We start from the raw sequence: 19,453 nt of genomic DNA on the forward strand, positions 1-19,453 counted from the left end.
TTTCACTATTGTAAAAACTAAAAAGTAAGAAAATAAAAACAAAACAAAAAAAAAGAAGGTAAAAAAGTAAAACCCTTTGAGGAGGAGAACAAGCAGCGCATAAACTTAAACCCAGAAACTTTCCCGAGAAAAATGAGCAATTTGGGCAAATCTCAATCTTCTTCGGAAGAAGAGTGTCTTAGTTTCTCAAGGTATAATTTTAATTTTGAGCTACAGCTTACTGGATTTTGCAGTGACCCTCGCTAAAGAAATAATTTTGGTCTATTGGTTTTGAAACATTGTGATTTTTTAGAAATTTTCGATTTTTTTCTCACATGAGACATGTTTTGGAACAGATCCTTGGTGCAGCTAGGGCATTGGATTACTCGGGTTGCTTCTGAATCTTGGTACAATTGAATCTGTGGATCGAAAAATCAGAACTTGGTTATTTAGCAATCAGGTGTTGCACAAATGCTTACTGGGTTCTGATTTGAAGCTCTGACTAGTTGACCCGGAGGTGTTTGAAGTTGGTTTTTTTGGTATATTGCGTCTCCTTTTGATTGATTTCTATAGACTTGTATGATAAGAAAATGGCCTCATCTGCAAAAGGCCCTGTGAAGAAGGGTCACCCTTCGATTAAGCATAGTTGGAACTTAGCTGAGGCTAAGAGGAAGTTGTCAAAGATTAATGATCATCATGCACATGTGGAGTATGAACATGCTTTCCAGAGGGACAATAGCAAAAGAGGAGAGACCAAGTTGAGTCAAATCCTGAGCAGAGATTCGCTGATATCTGCTGTTGATTTGATGTGGGATCGCTCGGTTTTTGTTTCTGGTGATTTGATTAGCTCACTGAAGGAAAGAAATTTAGATGATGTAAATATCAGCGAGTTCAAAGTTTTGGCGGATAGTGCTCAGTTGCCTGCTGATCAGAAGGTTATGTCTCAATCGTCAACGACTACTCAGCCGAGGGTTAAACTTTTGAGAGTAGCTGAGAAGATGTGCATTTCTGATCCATCTAGTTTCTTTAGTCGGTTTAATCAGAAAAGTGGAGCCATGTCTACCAGTGGTTCTTGCAAAGAGTATAGTTCTCCTCTCAATGCTAGATGGGAGAGAGAGAAATTGTATAGCTGTAGGCAAGTAGTTCCGACTTTTACTAGATATCATAGAGGAGCGGCTGAGATTGAGAAAAGAAAAGATGAAGACTGTATACCCAGCAGTGAAGCAGAATGCGCATCAAGAAATGCCAAAAGTTGTGATTCTATCTTTGTTACTACTGGTGCAGAGGGACTCACAACTCTAGTTGAACCGAGGAGTTCTCTCATAGCAAGCGTCGCAGAATCATTAGTAGACACCAGAACATGCAGATCTAATGATGTGAACTATTTTCTCTTGCTTTACAAAGATAGGTGTGCCAACAAAAAAATAGTGAACAGAACAAGTTCAAAATGTAGCACGGACGGCGATACTGAGATTTCTTCATCAGGGAATAACTCAGACATCCACAGCTTATCTATAGTTGAAAACCAACAGTTACTTGAGAGAGATAGAAAAGATCAAGAGACTGAAGTTTGTTCGTCCTCTCCAGAAACACCTACTTACGCCTTTGCTAAACAACGGCATGCTTTTGCTGGTGCGTTGGCAGGCATAAGCGTTAGTCTTTGTCTTCATCCACTTGATACAGTTAAAACAATGATTCAGTCATGCCGCTTGGAGGAGAAATCACTATGTTATACTGGGAGATCAATCATTTCAGAAAGAGGTAAAAAACATATACTGGAGACAATCAGAAAAGGATTCTTACGTTTTTCATTAGTTTGTCACAGTGCCTTGTTGCTTAACACGTGTTTCCCAATATGTATACAGGTGTTTCTGGACTTTATCGGGGGATTGCTAGCAACATTGCCTCATCAGCTCCTGTCTCTGCCCTTTATACATTCACTTATGAGTCAGTTAAAGGAACTCTTCTTCCTCTTTTTCCTAAGGTCTTAGTTACTTTAATAGAACTATCTCTAGAACCTCCTACATCTTATCCTACATGTTTCCCTGACATATTTCACCATTCTTCTGCTGGCTTGTTGAGTAGAATGAGCAAGTTCATATAATTAAATTCTTGAAATTTCAGGAATATTGTTCCCTTACCCACTGCGTAGCTGGTGGTTCTGCAAGCATTGCAACTTCTTTTATCTTCACGCCAAGTGAGCGTATAAAACAGCAGATGCAAGTCAGTTCACATTATCGCAATTGCTGGTAAACATCTGCAAGCTGAACCTAACTTTTGATAACTGCATAATACACTTCCTTGTTCTCTTGTATCTTAAAGGTTTCCTGGCTTAACAAAATTAGTTCTCATTTAAAGTCGTTCTCTATTTCCTTTTGTGCGTTTACATGTTTTAATGATATTTTTGGCTCTTATGAACACAGGACTGCATTGGTCGGAATCATCCAAAAGGGTGGTCTGCTTTCTTTATATGCTGGCTGGACTGCAGTGCTATGTAGAAATATCCCACACTCAATCATTAAGGTACATTTTGCGCACACTATAATATGTTCATATGCTCTAGCTAGGAGTAGCCTATGATCTTTATGTTCAGTTTTCTTCTATTTTCCTTTTCTGTTTGCACACAGTTGTGATACCAAATTTATTGGAAATACAGTTCTATGTTTATGAAAACATGAAGCAGATGGTATTACCATCCCTAGGTCCTCTTGGTCAATCAGCTCAACCCACGACATTACAAACGGTTTGTCTCTTCTCTGCTTCATCTTACAATATCCTGCACTATATATGGTTCCCTTAGCTATCTGTAATTTATTTTCTTATGGAGAACCTGAGATTACTTAATATTCCCAATATTTTCTCCTAAAAGCTCATATGTGGAGGATTAGCGGGATCTGCTGCTGCTTTCTTTACAACCCCGTTTGATGTAGTAAAAACAAGATTACAAACTCAGGTTTGTTTGTCTTTCCAACCTTTTCAGGAACTACTGTAAGAGTTGTCTTCTACATCTGACTTATCTCATTGCTACAGATTCCCGGATCTAGGAACCAACATCCTAGTGTCTATCAAACTCTTCAATCAATACGCAAACAAGAAGGTCTGAGAGGGCTATACAGGTCTCTGCTCTCTTTCACTGATCTTACCTCCCTTGTCCTGGTTATTGAGTTGTATTATCCATGCTTCATCAATTCACGGGCACAGTCTTTTCTTTTTTATATGTTGCAGAGGATTGATCCCCAGACTAGTGATGTACATGTCCCAAGGAGCTATATTCTTTGCTTCATATGAATTTTACAAGAGTGTACTCTCTCTAGAAGCGGCACAGCCCAATTCGTCAGCTCTCTCTGGTACAAAACCAAAGATGGCCCTAAACCGTTAAAGAACAAGGACAATTCACCCCTCAACGAAACCATCATGACTGCAACATATGTAAAACAAAGAATGGAAAAATGTACAATTCTTTTTGTGTTACTTTTCTTTTTTGTAACTATTGATTTGATTAAATTCATTTGTGCAAAGTCCTTTTTGACTGGAGAGGAAGATCCATTATTCACTACAAGTTACAAAACTTTTTTGAAGGATCAACCAACTCTACACTTATCAGACCTCTAACCAAATTGGGCACCTCCCATTTGCTACCTTACAATATGAACAGTGTGGCTTTTTCTTTTGCCTAGAATCCTAGATCCTATTCGAAGAATAAATAAATGATACAGCAAAGAATCTGACGCCTTTCTCAGTCATAAGATCACAGACCATCCCATCTTTAAGCTCTAGTTTGTCCTGCGAATCTGCTCTTTCATGGCTGCGCTTTGCAGGGAAGTTGGAGACCAGCCTTCTCTTCTCTTCTTATCGCCAACTCACGATACAACGAAGAATACAAATGTACCTGCAATAATGACAGCATCACAGACTACACTCGGGAGATTGGCGAGAAAGGAGGGTTTGGCATGTAGGATTGAAGAGCGGTTGCAGCTTCTTTCACAAGCGTAGGGACGTTCTTTTCTCCTTCCTCTGTTACTGCTTCGACTAAGAACTGAACATCATCATCAATCAACATTTTCAACGAGTTGCAATGCGAGAACTGTTGTACATTCTCGCCATTTCTATAACTATCCGAGACTTCCGTGTTGTGTAGTATGGCAACGCAGATGGAGAATGCTTGCAACGTTGATAACTGCGCGTGGAAATGAACATCGTATTGCCCTTCCTCAACAAACGACATGTACAATCCAGGTATTTGCTCTTTAGCACCCTGTTATATGTAGACAGGTCATTTTAGATAATGAAAAGAAGAAGAGTTCCTTAACATAATTGCTCATGAAAGTCCAAATGAGCAGCTCCAAGGCAACACAACTTCTGTTTAATTGAGGAAAGAACCTTTTTTTACCTGGACAAATAGTTGCAAAGGATGCTGATTGTCTACAAGAGGCTGATCATGAGAACATGAGATACGAGGATTTCCAAGAACCATAAGTGGACAAGCCATATCCCAACCACCACAGTCACAACCACCTCCTGACCTCCATCTCTGAATCAAAGGAGAAGGACCAGCGTTCTCGGTACTTGGTAACCCGTGGTTTCCCCTTGGGATAACAATCTTTAATTTTTCTGAACTTCTGCTACCAACGAACTCCTTCTTCTCCTCCTCAATTGGAGAAAGACCAAGAAGATTAGTTTTCTCCATCAACCTTTTGTCACCTCTTCTGTATTTTAAGCTTTCTCTCTTCTCAATAGTGTCCTGAATAATTATGGCCGCGATCTCAAGGTCAGGATGCAAATCTGCAGCTGACCACGGGTTTGTTCCATTTGAAGCCTCGAGATCATAGCTTTGAGATGTTCTTTTCGGCTGAGATCTCTGCTTCATTGGATCCGAAGCATCCCCGGACATTGAGTTATTTCTTACCTCTGAGTCTGGTTTAACAGAATTCTTGGAGGCATTATTAATCATATCAAGTGGTAGTGATTGATCTTCCTTTGTTGACACACTTCGTCTTGCTTGTGCAATATCATACAAAACAAACTCATTTACCATCAAAGTTTCTGGATCTTGTCCCTTTTTTCTTACTTCTGAGCACATGCTACAGGTAACTTGCATCTGAGCCAACAGCAAAGATTCTTTACTATTTTCGTTCAAACCCCGCACACTAGCACTGCTCCTCTTTCTGCTTCCAGCAGATGAAAATGTATATATCCATGTCGAACCATTGTCAGATTTCCACGTCTTTGCGGCGTAAACCTCCTCAGGAGAATCTGACACAAACTTAAAAACCGGCAATCCATGTTTGCTTTCCATCTTGAGACGGCAATGTAGATGAACCGGGGAAGATTTCAGCACTGAAGTATAATCTTTACTGACAACTGGAGGAGGACAAAGATTTGATCTTTTATGAATGTTTGAGTAATCACTCAACATAGATTTGCAACGCTCATTGTTCTTCCCCGGCTTCTCTGTACATCCAAATTTAAACTGATCACCTGATTCTCCTATATAACCAAGAGGACTTCTCAGAGATTTTGACTTAACAAATGGATCAAACATTTTCCTAACTCTTGAGCTCTCCTTATTGCAACTTGTTTCTAATGAGTCTACCTTAGCAGAATGTGGCTTAGGCAATCTAATCTTATGGTCATTATAACATTCGTTCGGGGAACCAGCTACATCATCAGCTGAATCCAACACCGCTGCTCTATCTTTAATACCTGATTTCAAACAAATGTCAATGAAGTTGCTAGAGGTGCAAGGTTCAACTGATGACTTCTGCCCATCTAAAACCATCTTACTCGGTCTTTTCTCTGTACTTGCCTTTCTCGAAGAATCAACAACTCTAAATGAGAATGAAGCATCACTACTACGAGACAACTCAAGCTTAGCCTTTGAATCTCTACGCCCCTGCGGTTCTCTATGTTCTTTAAAAAACTCATTGGAACTTTGGTACACAGAACCTCTCCTCAGCTCCGTTGTATCCCCCATTGCTAGAGGTTTTGAAGGAAAATTCTTACAAGATGTGCTACGATAGCGCCTGAAGCTTATCTCGGTGAACCCTTCTTTAACTCTCAATACCTCATCTCTACGAGGCGGCTTCAGTCTAGTACTCCTCTTTTCTAACTCAGTGAAAGGACGAGGAGCAGGAAGAACACTATTGGGGCTTTGTTCCATATCAATTCCTTTACCAAATTCCATTTCCATTCCAATCACCACATCAAAACATCTGTAAGAACATTACAAATTCAAAGCAAATTAGTCCTCCTAAATCAAAAAACATATACACCTCAAAACATAAAAGATACCAAATTTGTCTACACAAAATCTCCAACACAAACAATGAATGACAAAAACCAATCTCAGACACTTACCAAACAACTAATTCTTCATGATAGTAACAGAGTAGAATCTTTCTTAATCAGTGGTAATAGATCCAATGAACTCAATGTCATAAGCTTCAAAAGGACTCAACTTTAACCTCCCAAAAACACAAACTACACATGCAGATTTAATGATCTTAGATACGTAACCAATGTAGATCTCATTTCAGGTCAATACATGAACTAAACAAAAAAAACAGAAAACAAAACCCAACAGATTGAATTGAACTAATCAATAAAAACCTACCAATTAACTTAAAGAGAGAGTATCAAACTGAACCTAAAGAATGAGAAAGAACACAAAATAGCAGTCAAATAAGAATTTTCACCAAACAAAAGAATCAGATAGCTACAAAAACTAGCATTAAGCAAAAGAAGCAAAAAGAGGCAATTTTTTTTTTTTTTTTACACAGATAGTGAAAAAGAGATCTAAGAGATACAGATAGAGACATAAAAGAAAAAAAACAAAACATACCCGAGTTAGAGTAAGAAAGACACTGTGTAAATCTCAAACATTTCTTCATCGACATCGACTTGAAGAACAAGAACAAGAACAAGAAGAAGCAGGAGAGATTACAAAACAATGACGGTGGTATTGGTAATAATACAAACCGATCATGTTCTTTTAGTAAGTGTAAACAAAAAGATAGAAAAGCAATCAATTTGTTTTATCCCTCAAGGCATCATTTTGTTTCTTTTTTTTCTTTCTTCGAGTGTGGAAATATCTCTATCACTCAATCACTCTCTCTCTCACACTGTACTTTAACACTTTAGCTTTTTTGTTGTCTGTTTCTTTTTTCCTCACTTGTTTGGTTCTATCAGAAAACAAAAACAAAGGTTTTTTTCACTTCAATGAAGTGTTTGTGACCTAAGACAATCTTACCCCTTTCGTCAGAAACTGTCGCTGAGCTATTTCAAAAGGGTATTTTAGTCATTTAAAAAGTTTTTGGATCGGTTCGTGAACCAAATTAATAATAAAGTAATTTTTGTTTACTTGTTTCTCGGGAAGTTCATGTGAGATTCCTATCCCCAATTACAAAATATTTTTGTTTTATAATTTCGAATATATATTGGTAGTGAGTGATTTATTAAAGTCAGATTTGAGATTTAAGGAAAATAAATAGTAATTATGTATTTGTTTAATGCTAGCTTCCTATCCATAATGGGCCGCATTGTAATTGGGGAGAAGACCCACTTTTTTTGACCAAACTTTCAAAACTTTAAAATCATTTTTGGTCCAAAGAGGTAAAAGACAAAATTAATTTTATAGGGATTTGGAATTAAATGACTCATATGAAACTGTATCATCGGTGGTTTTATTTGGGAGTGTAAATGAGAGTATACGGAAACGTAGTAACTCAAATTTTTAACAAAAAGGATCAATAGACAACGTGTAGACAAAATATAAATCCATCACTCATTTGTACCACAGTTGCAGTACATATAGTATCCTCGACCTAACCTAAATTCTTAGTTAATGCTGACGGTTCTATAGATCTTACTAGGGGTGTTAAAACGGGCTTGCCAGGCCCATTTATGTTAGTATTATGTACGTCCGTGTCCAGTTATATGTGTTTAGAGGTGTTAAACGGGCTTGCCAGGCCCATTTATGTTAGTATTATGTACGTCCGTGTTCATTTATATGCGTTTAAGTTTATAGTCTATTTAGGTCCGTCTATTTAAAATCCGTTGGTCGATAAATCCCATTTATATTATTTTTTACCATTATTGTGTATTTCATATTTCAGATGTAGTTTTTTATAGAAAAAAAGATAGCTGGCTACGCCAACTATAGAACAACTATAGAAGAATGCATGGTCACACATGTCAAATATCCTATTGTACATTCAGTTACACGAAATAGATGTATTGCATGACCACATGCATCAACTATACAACGTTATGTAGTCAACACCATAAACATAAAATTTTGGTACACCGGTCAACTGATTCTGGCGTTGACCGGTGTTGACTCCGGCGTTGACCGTTTTTGACCCAAAAAATATTCCAAAATTATTTTTATATATAATTTTATTTCTACTGTTAAAAAATCTAAAAACTATTATTATTTTTAAATTTTTAATTATACAAAGCTATAAACAATTTCAAGATATTATATTATTAAAAAATATAATCTTAGGAAGAAAATGACGACGATGATTTTGTATTTAATTCAAGATATTAAAATCTAAATTAAAACTAGAAAATTTATGTGATTAGTAAGAGAATTACTTATTTTTATATTGTTGCTAAAAAACATTAACTTATTATTTGATTTATTTAAATACAAAATCATCATAGGAATTTTCTTCCTAAGATTATATCTTTTTCATTATACAAAACCATAAACAATTTAATAAAAAAACTATTGATTTTTTTATATATATTCAATATCTAAACACTAGTTTTGTTTATATCTTTAATGTATTCATTCTTATTATAATTAGTTATTTTTAAAATTTAGAGCTAAACTAATAGTAAAATAATTCAAGATATTAGAATCTAAATTAAAACTAGACAATCTTATGAATTAGTAAGGGAATTGCTTATTTTCACATTGTCAATCAAAACCATTAACTTATTATGTGATTTACTTAAATACAAAAATCATTGTTGTTATCTATGTAATTATTAATACATAAAACACATCAAATAAGCTACTATATTTTGTTATTATCTATGTAATCAGAGAAGACAATATATGTGATAAGAATTATTTCTTTCACTCAACTGAAAACAAGCAAACAAGCGTATAACCAAATATTTAATATAAGCCAAAACTGAGCCAGAAACTATATTCGAAAAAGTGAAAAGAAAAAAATCTTCATTATCATAGATGCATGATGCATCAATGAGACGTGTGAGCCCTGAAGATACAAATACGAAGATGGAAGGTATTTGCTTACATTAGTTATCAACTCCTCTCCTTGTCCCTTAGTCAATCTTCTTCACCACTGAGCTACTGCAATCTGAAAACAGAACCTTCACAATAGGGCTTAGCTCTAATGTGCAACCAGGTTCCTATCGGCTCGAGCAAAGACCAGTCGATGAAAATGTGTTTGGATTCAAGATAACTCTTCTTTTTGGCGCATTCCACTAGCTGATTGATAAACATTCTTTCCAACCTATATTTCCTGAAATCACGCAGAGGATTCAGTAGACGTCGATGATGTAGAAATATAACATTTGAAGAGTCTAACTCCACCATCTATGAGTTTGTTTGATGCTCCCAACGCTTGAAGGATAGGCTCTAAGTGGAGATGAACACTCATGGCAAACGAACTCAATCCAGTCAACACTCTTTGAAACATTCAATGCTTTCGCCATAATATCATCCTCGGGAAAACCATCAAGAAGCAATGTCTTATCAAGTGTAAAACTCTCATTAGAATCATGTGAGTCATGTACTCACTACTCAACACCCAAATATTGATGCATTACCTAAACAAGGCTGCTTCAAGTCATCCACTTTACCACATACACTCTCACCTTCATCCTCATGGCTCACATCATAAATGTCTTCACTACTTCCAGAACCCGGTTCACTTCCACCAAGATAACAACTCAGAGCTAAACTCGATTCAATTTAGTTTTCAATTTCATCAGACAAAGATACAACATTCTACAAGATCATCCTTTCTAAGCAAAAACAGTAGTAGCACTAAGTAAACACAACCCACTTAAGCAAGTATACGAACGAACAACAACAAGTACCAAACCAATGATCAGCAAATTCTCGCCAACTAATAGACGGCAACCATTTCAGAGAAATCAAAAAGTTCCTTCTTTGAAAACCAAGTTGAGAAATTTCTACAAGTAAATATGAACTCCTCCCATTGAAAGACAGAGTCTTGAGATCAAAACCCATCACCAAAGGCGCCGCCTTTTCACTAGAATCAATCGCCAAATTGAAGTCTGAGACTAGATGATGATCAACAGGAAGTAACAGAACAAGTCTAACCTCTATATGATCGTTTAAAGCTTCGAAATTTACAGGGATTCAACATCGAGCATAACCCTAGGAACAAGAACACGAAGAGAAACAATCTCTGTTTTGCATGTGACTTCTTCTTCGTCTTCGTCGTCATTGTGTTACCAATATCAAACCCGACCCGACATGACCTGACCCGATCCGTAATTTTGTTTCCGTTCAAATCATTATGGTACGTAAACTCTTAACGGTTGGGTATAATTTATAACATATAAAAGTTAAAAACATGATACATATATGAATAGCATGTTTCAGTATTGAAATTTGAAATTTTAGAAACTATTTAGTATTTGATCCAAAAAAAAAGAAACTATTTAGTAATAATATTTTGTGACCGTTAGGATGAAGAAAGAAAAGGAAATAACAAAAACGAAATCTCTTAATTTCCTTAAAAGTTATAATTAAAAATCTAACCGTTGTGAGATTAAACATCACTTTCCTTTTTCTTTTGAACTTCTTAATTCTTAATTTCTCTCTCTCTCTCACATATCACACAACTCAACGCTTCTTTCTTCTTCATTCATCCCAGAGAGATAATTCAAAACTCTCTTCTTCCTCAGTTCCTCTTGTAAACCTTAAAACGATGATGATCCGTAAAAGTAAGATTGGGAAAAGTACTTTTATATCATCGTCTCGTTTCAATGATTGAATGATATAGATCGATCGATCTCTGAATCTGTATCGGCTTCACCAGAGACTACGGCGAAGTTGAGAAGTGAAGAGAAGAATCGAGCGAGAGGTATGCGTAATAGGTCTCTGTCAATTCCGCCGATGATGATCCATCCAAGTAGAACCCTATCGAGGCCATGATGATGATGATCCGTAAGGGTAAGATTGTAAAAATTACTTTTATATCATCGTTTCGTTTCGTTTCATTGATTGAATTTGAATGATAAGATCAGATCGATCTCCTCTGTTCTTCTTCTTCTTCAGCCTAACTCAATATCGATTTTCCACCGGATTCTGAGTCTAGCGACGGAGAAGCCAAGCCAGTGAAGAGAGGTATTTGTAAAAACCCCTCGTCTTCTTGATTTCTATTTGAGATTAGGAATGATTTAATTAGAGATCATGATGATGATTTAGTATCTTAGAGAATGAATTGCTTATTCTGAAATCTGTTTATCTGTACAAATCCTATACTTTGTTATACATTGGTTGCAGCCATGTATGTGTCTCAGCCATGAAGTTGGTTACGTACATCGTTCGTTTTGAGGAAACCAGAGCCGTGCTTAAGTAAGCTCTCTCTCTAGCTTCTCTTCTTTATAAGCTTATGTACTTTTGTGGCTAATTATTTGTTACTTGGGAGCACTGGATGATGAAAGTAACTTGACAAAGACAGGTGAGATAATGATCAGTGAGTTCCTCTTGGATCCAAAGATCCTGTATTCAACTTCTCAAATGAGGTTCTCTCGGGTTTCAGTCATGCTCTCAGGTACCACCCCTTTACTTTCGTTTTCTTATAAAGATTCTTGCTAGCTTTGGTTAGGTATGTAGTGATTATCAATTAGACTCAAGTATTAGAGTTAGCTTATCCTCAGCAGTCTTTAGTCTCGGTTCTGCATATACTAAGTAAGTGATGTTGCAGTTTCTTAGTCTCATCGCCTTTTTATGCATCTGCTGACCTCTTCCATGGACCTCTTCTTTTATTTCTCTGCTTTATTCAGTCTATGAAGATGAAAGCAGCAGATGAAGAAGTGCTTTATTCAGTCTATGAAGATGAAAGCAGCAGATGAAGAAGCTAAAGCTAGATGAAGAAGGATCAAAAAGCAGCAGATGAAGAAGCAGATGAAGAAGCTAAAGCTAGATTTGGACACATTGATGGAGATCATCTAACGTTGTTGTTGAATCGTCTACCACGCTTTTAAGCAAAAACAGTAAGTGATCATCTCTTTCTCTTCCTCTTTTGTCAATTACAATTTACGGTAACTAACTTGGTTAATGTAAAAATTCTCACAGATGAAGATCCCAATTGGTGCCTCTGAAAAATATGCAGACAATGTTAGACAGCAGCTCTTCCAGATAGATAACAACAACAATGTGGTTCTCTGTTTTAAAAGTCTTCACTTTGCAAGTTGCTGAAAGCAGAGGTGTACACTGACTACATTCAAGCACACTTCCTCTCTTCTTCTCTGATCAAGATTCAGAAACTTTAAGCATTACTAAATACCCATCATTAACAACAACTCTAATGACTCTGCAGGATCATATTGCTCCAAGTGGTTATATCAAGATCCCTACCGTAAACTCAAGCCCTTATCTTTCTAATCCTCAAATCATTTCCAATTACATAAAATACTTCAATCTTTTTGATCTGTTTTCTCAGGAAATGTCAAAGTATTTGGAACACTCCAAGTATCTGCCAAAGCTCAACAACGAGAGACCTAACAAGAGGAACCCCATTTTTAAAGACCGGTTCACTAGCTTGCACAACTTGGTCCTCGCTCATGGTGCTTCTCTTTCTTAAACAACCTGAAGATGTGCAGCACTCATTTTAACTACTATTATTCAACCATGCTTGCCGGATATTTCATGCAAGTGGCTCACTTAGAACGCACTTGACAGCCAAACACAAGTATGTCAAGAAAAATTCAGTTCATATTGTTGTTTCCATTTAAACATTATTCTCTTGTGTTTCATCGCATGGTTGAAAATTCTTGGTTCATTTGCATCCATCAAATTGCTTGGATCACAAACCTGAGTGGGTGTAATCTACAACGAATATGTTGCTAGGATCACAAGCTAGTAGATGTTGCTCCTCATGAAACGTGTCCTCGAGAAGCTGGGAGGAGGAAGAGAGCAAGAACCGGAAAAGAACAACATTCATATCCTCATAAGCAGGTTGGTGATACTCGTCGTCATCTTTTAATTTGGTTTTGAGAATTGAATTTGAGTGGTATTATGCATAAAGATGATATCTCTGATTCTCTCTCATGGGTTTGTTTTGTATTATGTATAACAAACAGGTAGCTACTCCCTCAGGATGCTCCTTCGCAGGTATATACTTTCTTATCTTTTTTTTTTTTTTTTAAATTAAGGATAATGATTTTGATTTTGATTTTAAAATATACAAAAAGTTTTGACCAAAAAAAAATATATATATATATAAATACATATACAAAAAGTAAAAAAGTTTTTTATGTTTTTTATCACTTCTGATTTTTATGATTTACTAAATATCAAATTTTCTCTTTTTACCAAATAATTTTCAAATAAAAAATGTTTTTTTTTTTATTATTTTGTTGTATCTAAGTGTAAATATACGTTGAAAATAAACCAGACCTAGCATCCAGTCCCTTTGTGGTTCGTAAGTTTGGTGTAAAAGTTCAACATGTTTTCGCGTATTATAAATTTAACGCTTGGACGCTTCAAAGTTTTTTTTTTATAAATATTATTTTAAGTAAATTTTACGGAGATTTTGAGTGGTTTAAGATTTTAGTTTTTAGTTTTTGAATTTTACAAAAAAAAATGAAAATAAAAATCACGTAGAAGAAATCTTTAAAACTATTTAAATTAGATTTTTGATTTTGTTAACAAAATGGTAAAATCTTGGATGGCCATAAATTGATTTCCTTAGAATCTAAAACCAAAACCATTTAAAAAACTACATTCAATCAAGGCCTAAAAGTTATCATTATATATATAAAAAATTTTTATAAATAGCTTGAACAATACTAATATACACCAAAGATGGTATATTAAAAATCTGTCGTTTTCTAAAACAAGCAGCAAAACAAATCCGTCTTGAACAAAATATTTTGTCAATCCTCTGTTTAATTATAGCCGTTAGCTTCCATCTCTTTATCAAACTACCAAAACCAGATTGATTCATTCAATTAAGAAGACTATACGCTCTGTTTTGCTTGCTACTCCAACCGCTCATTTTTGGACACCAATAGATCAAAATAGAGATCTATAGTGGAAATTTCACTGGAAAAAAATTGGAGTTATAACAGTAACAGCTTCCTCTTACATTTTCCTCAGCGATTTACGAGGGTCGCGACCTAGTTTTTGTGAACTAATAATGGTCTAAGATTTGTGAAGAAGATGTTCCCATGACAATACTTAGACCATGGCTAAGAGATGATAGTCCCATGACAACTAATAATGTCAAAAAATGGCTCTAAGATTTGTTATTACCATCCTTAATGGCAACCTCTTAGCCTTAGTTGCGGTTCTTGCAATTAAACGCGTTTAAGACTAAGAGGTTGCCATTAAAGATGCCCTAAGAGACCATCAACCATCTGATGGAAATAAGATGTTGCCATTAAAGATGGCCTAAGAGACTAAGAGGTTACCATTTTAGCCTTAGTTGATTCGTTGATCAAGAACCGCATTAGTTGCAAGATGGAAATATCTGATTGGTTGTGGAAGAATTAACGAACTAAGTCTCGTTGTTCAACTCCAAAAACTTCAAAATGTAAAACATAGCCATTGTTCAACTCCAAAAACTTCGTTGTTACAAGCCAGCCATGGAGTGCATAAGATATATAGTCTCTGTTTCTTTTTCTTCAAAGAGATACATTCCAGCCTAGCTACTTCACACAGGTGCGATATCACAAGTAAATAGTAGAGTTCTTCTGTCTCGATGTGAAAACAGAAAATTCTACTTAAAACGAAAAAAAAACAAGCAGTACCAAAGTCATCATAAGGCATGGGAGTGGGAGGTTCCACATCAATAGAATCCATCTCTGTATTACACGACGGAAACGTATCAACGGTGGTTTTATTTGGGAGTGTAAATGAGAGTATACATAAACGTAGTAACTCTATGGTTTTAACTAAAAGGATAAAAAATGTGTAGACGGATATAAATATAAATCCATCACTCATATTACCACAGCTGCAGTATAGTATCCTCGACCTAACCTTAATTTTTCGCTAATGCCGATGGTTATTAAGATCTATAGATCTGACTAGGGGTGTTAAAATGGGCTTTCCCGGCCTATTTATGTCTGTGTCCGTTTATCTCCGTCCGTGTCTATTTATGTGTGTTTAAGTTTGTAGTTTATTTATGTCCGTCTATTTAAAATCCATCGGACGATAAATCCCAGATATGTTGATTTTCAACTATTTTGTGTACTTCATATTTTAGATTTTATATTAGATGATGGGTTGTATAATGATACTACTAAAAATTTAAAATATTATTAATTTGATACCTTTAACAAGAGTTAAATTTTTCTTTTTACTATTTTAAACAACACCAATATGTATTGAATCAAAACTATTTAATTAAAATAGATATTATGAAATATTAATAATTTATTATTTAAGAAACTTTAAAAATAAATAAATGAAAAAACTTTACCCGCGGTGTACTGTGGGTTAAAAACCTAGTCAATATTATACTTTAACGGTTAGGTATAAATTTTTTTTTTTTTTTTTTTAAATTAAAAACCTCTTAATGGGCTGAGACAAAGCGGGCTACAAGGCCCAACAGGGCTACAGGAAAAGTAAAAGAAAAAATGGATATGCTTGCCGGAAGCGAGGCTCGGATCCGGGTTTAGCTATCGGAGACAACGGCTCCCGTCAAGTAACTCCGGCGTTAACAAAGGGGACTACTTTGCTTTCCTTCGGCGATTCCAGTTCTCGACCGGAGCTAACGAATCCGGACCGAATCCCAAGATTCACCGACAGATCAAACCCGCAACACCCTTTCCGGACAAGACCAAGCCGAAAACAACCGGACTCACCACCTCCTTCTTGTCCCGAACCTAGCAACAAAAAGGATTTCGTCTCTAACCCCTCGCCTCCTGCACCAGCGATCCGAGACACTAAAACCTAACCTGCACCTGCTTCAATTTATAACGTATAGAAAACATGATACATAATTACATATATTAATTGCATATTTCAGTATTAAAATTTGAAATTTTAGAATAGTACTGCATGCTTCGAAACTATCTAGAAGTTGAGAAAATTTTCCAAATCTAACAAAATATTTGTCTTGAAATTAAACTCTTAAGTTGACTTTAAGATTTTGTTACCGTTGTGAGGATGGAGAAAGAAAAGGAAATAACAGAAACGAAAACTCTTAATTTCCCTTAAAAACTATAATTAAATATGACCGTTGTGCAATCAAATATATTAATTTCCTTTTTCCCTTTTTAACTTCTTAATCCTTAATTTGTTTATCCATAATACTCAACGCGTCTTCTTCTTCTTCTTCTTCTTCTTCTTCTTCAAGATAATTCAAAAGCTCTCTCTTCTTCTTCCTCTTCTAAACCCTAGAACGATAATGATCCGTAACGGTAAAATTGGAAAAGTATTTTGAATAATCGTTTCGTTTCATTGATTGCATGATAAGATCGATCCATCTCTGTCTCCTTCATTCTAAATAAACATCGGTTTCACCAGAGACTACGACGGAACTGAAAAGTGAAGAGAGGAATTCGTAATAGTCTCGCCGATGATGATCCACCCAAGGCGATGATGATGATGATCCTTAAGGGTAAGATTGGAATTAAAGTATTTTATAGCATCGTTTCGTTTCATTGACTCTGTTCTTCTTCTTCTTCTTCAGACTAAATCAATATCGATTTCTTGGGATACTAAGTCTAGCCACGGAGAAGCTTTCACCGGAGACTGAATTTAAAAGTGAAAGAGAGGAATCGAGCGAGGTATACGATAAAAGCCCTCGTCTTCTTGGATTTGAATTTGAGTTTTAGGACTGATTTAATTAGAGATGATGATGATTTAGTATCTTAGAGAATGAATACCTAATTCTAATTGTAAAAATTTGTTTATTTGTACAAATCCCATACTTTGTTATACACTTGTTGTGGATGCACACAGGAAAAGCCTCGTAGAGTTGTAGCCATGTCTGTGTCTCGTCGTGTTGATGAAGTTGGTTACAGCTTTTTTTTTTAGGACACCAGAACCGTGCTTAAGTAAGCATTGTCTCTCTCTCTCTCTCTCTTTAGCTTATTTTCTTTATAATCTTATGTACTTGTGTGGCTAATCTTGTGTTAAAGATAGGTACTTCACTAATGGAACGCTCCTCAAAGTGATTATTCTCGAAGAAAGATCACTAGCCATAGATTTGCTCTTTGGTCTTCTCGATTAACATTGCTGAGAGACTTCCCTAACTATAGATGGGATTGTCTAAGTCATTGACCCTGGATGATGAAGGTAACTTGACAAAGACGGGTGAGATAGTGATCAGTGAGTTCTCTTGGATACCTAGGTGGTGAAGATGCTCATAGTCAGTCCTGAATTCAACTGTTCAAACGAGATTCTCTCGGTTTTAGCCATGCTCTCAGGTACCATCCTTTTACTTTCGTTTTCTTGAAAATATTCTTGCTAGGTTTGGTTAGGTATTTAGTGATTATCAGTTAGAATTAAGTATTAGAGTTAGGTTCTGCATACCCATGGTTAGGGACTTAGGAGTATCCTAAGTAAGTGCTGATGCAGTTTCTCAGTTATTCTCTTTCTCATGAAGCAAAGTGGTATTAGTCTCATCGCCGTTATGCATCTCCGTACCTATTCCATGGACCTCTTCTTATATAAATACCAATTCTTTCTCTGCTTTATTCAGCCTATAGAGTCTCAAAAAGCAGCAGATGAAGCTAAAGCTAGATTTGGACACATTGATGGAGATCATCTAACATTGTTGAACCGTCTACTTTTAAACAGTAAGTGATTATCCCTTTCTCTTCCTCTTTTGTCAATTACAATTTATGGTAACTAACTTGGTCAATGTAAATTCTCACAGATGAAGATCCCAATTGTTGCCTATGAAAACTTCATCAACAATAGAGCGATGAAATCTACAGACAATGTTAGACAGCAGCTAGTTCGGATAGATAACGTCATGGTTCAACAACCTGAAAATGTGCAGCACTCATTTTAACTACTATTATCAGCACTCTTCGGTTATTTCATGAAAGTGGCTCTCTTAGAACGCACTGGCCATTTACTTGACAGCCAAAGACAACCAAGTAAGTCAAGACAAATTCAGTTTGTATTGTTGTTTCCATTTAAACATTATTCTCTTGGTTTGCAGGTGGTTCATTTGCATCCATCAAATTGCTTGGATCACATGCTAGTCGATGTTGCTCCTCATGAAACGTGTCCTTGGGAAGCTGGGAGAAGGAAGAGAGCAAGAACCGGAAAAGGAATACATTCATTATCCTCATATGTCAACTTGGACAAGAGAATCCATAAGAGGAGGATTATATAGTGAATATATCAAGGTATTAAGCAGGTTCGTAATAGTCATCATCTTTTTATTTTGGTTTGGAGAATTGAATTTGTGGTATTATGAATAGAGATGACATCTCTGATTCTCTCGTGGGTTTGTTTTGTATTATGTGTAACAAACAGGTACCAGGATGCTCAAGACATCGACATCACAACTTTGCAGGTATACTATATACTTTCTTACTTTTTTTTTTTTTAATTAAAAAAATGATTTTGATTTAAAAATAAGAATAATGATTTTGATTTAAAAAAATTGGAAAAAAGATTTTATGTTTTTTTCACTTCTGATTTTTATGATTTAAAACTAAATATCAAAGTTTTTACTTTTTACCAAATAATTCAAGTAAATAGTTTTTTTTTTCTTTTTTTTTGTATCTAAGTGTTAAATTTAAATACGTTGAAATCAAACCGGACCTAGCATCCAGTCTCTTTGTGGTCCGTAAGTTTGGTGTAAAAGTTCAACATAATTTCGCGTATGATAAATTTAACGCTTAGACGCTTCAAAGTTTTTTTATATAAATATTATTTTAAGTAAATTGTGTTATTTTTTTAAACTAAAACTTATCATTATATATATGTTTTTAAAAAATAGCTTGAACAATACACCAAAATTGGTATATTAAAAATACGTCGTTTTCTAAAACAATCAGCAAATCAACAAATCCGACTTGAACAAATATAATATACTACCAAAACCAAATTGATTCATTAGAGATGAGTCTCTCTCTTTTTGTTGTTACTCTAACCGCTTGTTTTTGGACACCGTTACTGGACAAAATTTGGAGTGCTTCCTCTTACATTTCCCTCGGAAACTACGCGATGTAACGACCTAGTTTTTGTGAAGAAGATGTTCCCATGACAATACTTAGACCATGACAGAGATGAAAATGATGGTCTAAGATTTTTTTGTTAAGA

At 35.6% G+C, this 19,453-nt stretch overlaps 2 protein-coding genes, 2 long non-coding RNA genes and 1 pseudogene across 4 annotated transcripts; 3 read left to right on the top strand and 2 right to left on the bottom strand.

The window, feature by feature from the left end:
* The first annotated feature begins 99 nt into the window (after window positions 1-99).
* Window positions 100-3,564, top strand: LOC17882199. Its single transcript, XM_006286311.2, has 9 exons — window positions 100-191; window positions 336-1,740; window positions 1,845-1,963; window positions 2,104-2,228; window positions 2,403-2,502; window positions 2,636-2,722; window positions 2,849-2,932; window positions 3,010-3,095; window positions 3,205-3,564. Exons 2-9 carry the CDS (start codon window positions 570-572, stop codon window positions 3,356-3,358), a joined length of 1,926 nt encoding a protein of 641 aa, XP_006286373.1. The 5' UTR covers window positions 100-191; window positions 336-569; the 3' UTR covers window positions 3,359-3,564.
* LOC17883906 lies at window positions 3,452-7,126 on the bottom strand. The gene is made up of 3 exons (XM_006287099.2): window positions 6,821-7,126; window positions 4,370-6,191; window positions 3,452-4,234 (listed from the first exon to the last, which is right to left on the bottom strand). The coding sequence occupies exons 2-3, from the start codon at window positions 6,167-6,169 to the stop codon at window positions 3,893-3,895; spliced, it is 2,142 nt and encodes a 713-aa protein (XP_006287161.1). The 5' UTR covers window positions 6,170-6,191; window positions 6,821-7,126; the 3' UTR covers window positions 3,452-3,892.
* Window positions 7,127-9,137: 2,011 nt separating this feature from the next.
* LOC111830007 lies at window positions 9,138-10,856 on the bottom strand (annotated as a pseudogene).
* Window positions 10,857-11,066: 210 nt separating this feature from the next.
* Window positions 11,067-11,564, top strand: LOC111830226. Its single transcript, XR_002833627.1, has 3 exons — window positions 11,067-11,164; window positions 11,270-11,338; window positions 11,498-11,564. It is a non-coding gene; the product is annotated as an uncharacterized LOC111830226 (long non-coding RNA).
* Window positions 11,565-12,533: 969 nt separating this feature from the next.
* Window positions 12,534-12,739, top strand: LOC111830183. The gene is made up of 2 exons (XR_002833548.1): window positions 12,534-12,575; window positions 12,660-12,739. It is a non-coding gene; the product is annotated as an uncharacterized LOC111830183 (long non-coding RNA).
* The last annotated feature ends 6,714 nt before the right edge of the window (window positions 12,740-19,453 follow it).

Source organism: Capsella rubella, unplaced genomic scaffold (genome assembly GCF_000375325.1).
Source record: "Capsella rubella cultivar Monte Gargano unplaced genomic scaffold, Caprub1_0 scaffold_6, whole genome shotgun sequence".
Taxonomy (NCBI): Eukaryota; Viridiplantae; Streptophyta; class Magnoliopsida; order Brassicales; family Brassicaceae; genus Capsella; species Capsella rubella.

What these genes read in the sequence shown, in the direction of transcription:
- LOC17883906 (XM_006287099.2), bottom strand. Translation starts at nt 6,169, where the DNA reads ATGGAAATGGAATTTGGTAAAGGAATTGATATGGAACAAAGCCCCAAT. An exon ending in CTTTGCAACTATTTGTCCAG is followed by an intron (nt 4,235 to 4,369) that starts GTAAAAAAAGGT and finishes TACATATAACAG; the next exon opens with GGTGCTAAAGAGCAAATACC.
- LOC17882199 (XM_006286311.2), top strand. Translation starts at nt 570, where the DNA reads ATGGCCTCATCTGCAAAAGGCCCTGTGAAGAAGGGTCACCCTTCGATT. An exon ending in TTCTTCCTCTTTTTCCTAAG is followed by an intron (nt 1,964 to 2,103) that starts GTCTTAGTTACT and finishes TTGAAATTTCAG; the next exon opens with GAATATTGTTCCCTTACCCA. An exon ending in TCACATTATCGCAATTGCTG is followed by an intron (nt 2,229 to 2,402) that starts GTAAACATCTGC and finishes TTATGAACACAG; the next exon opens with GACTGCATTGGTCGGAATCA.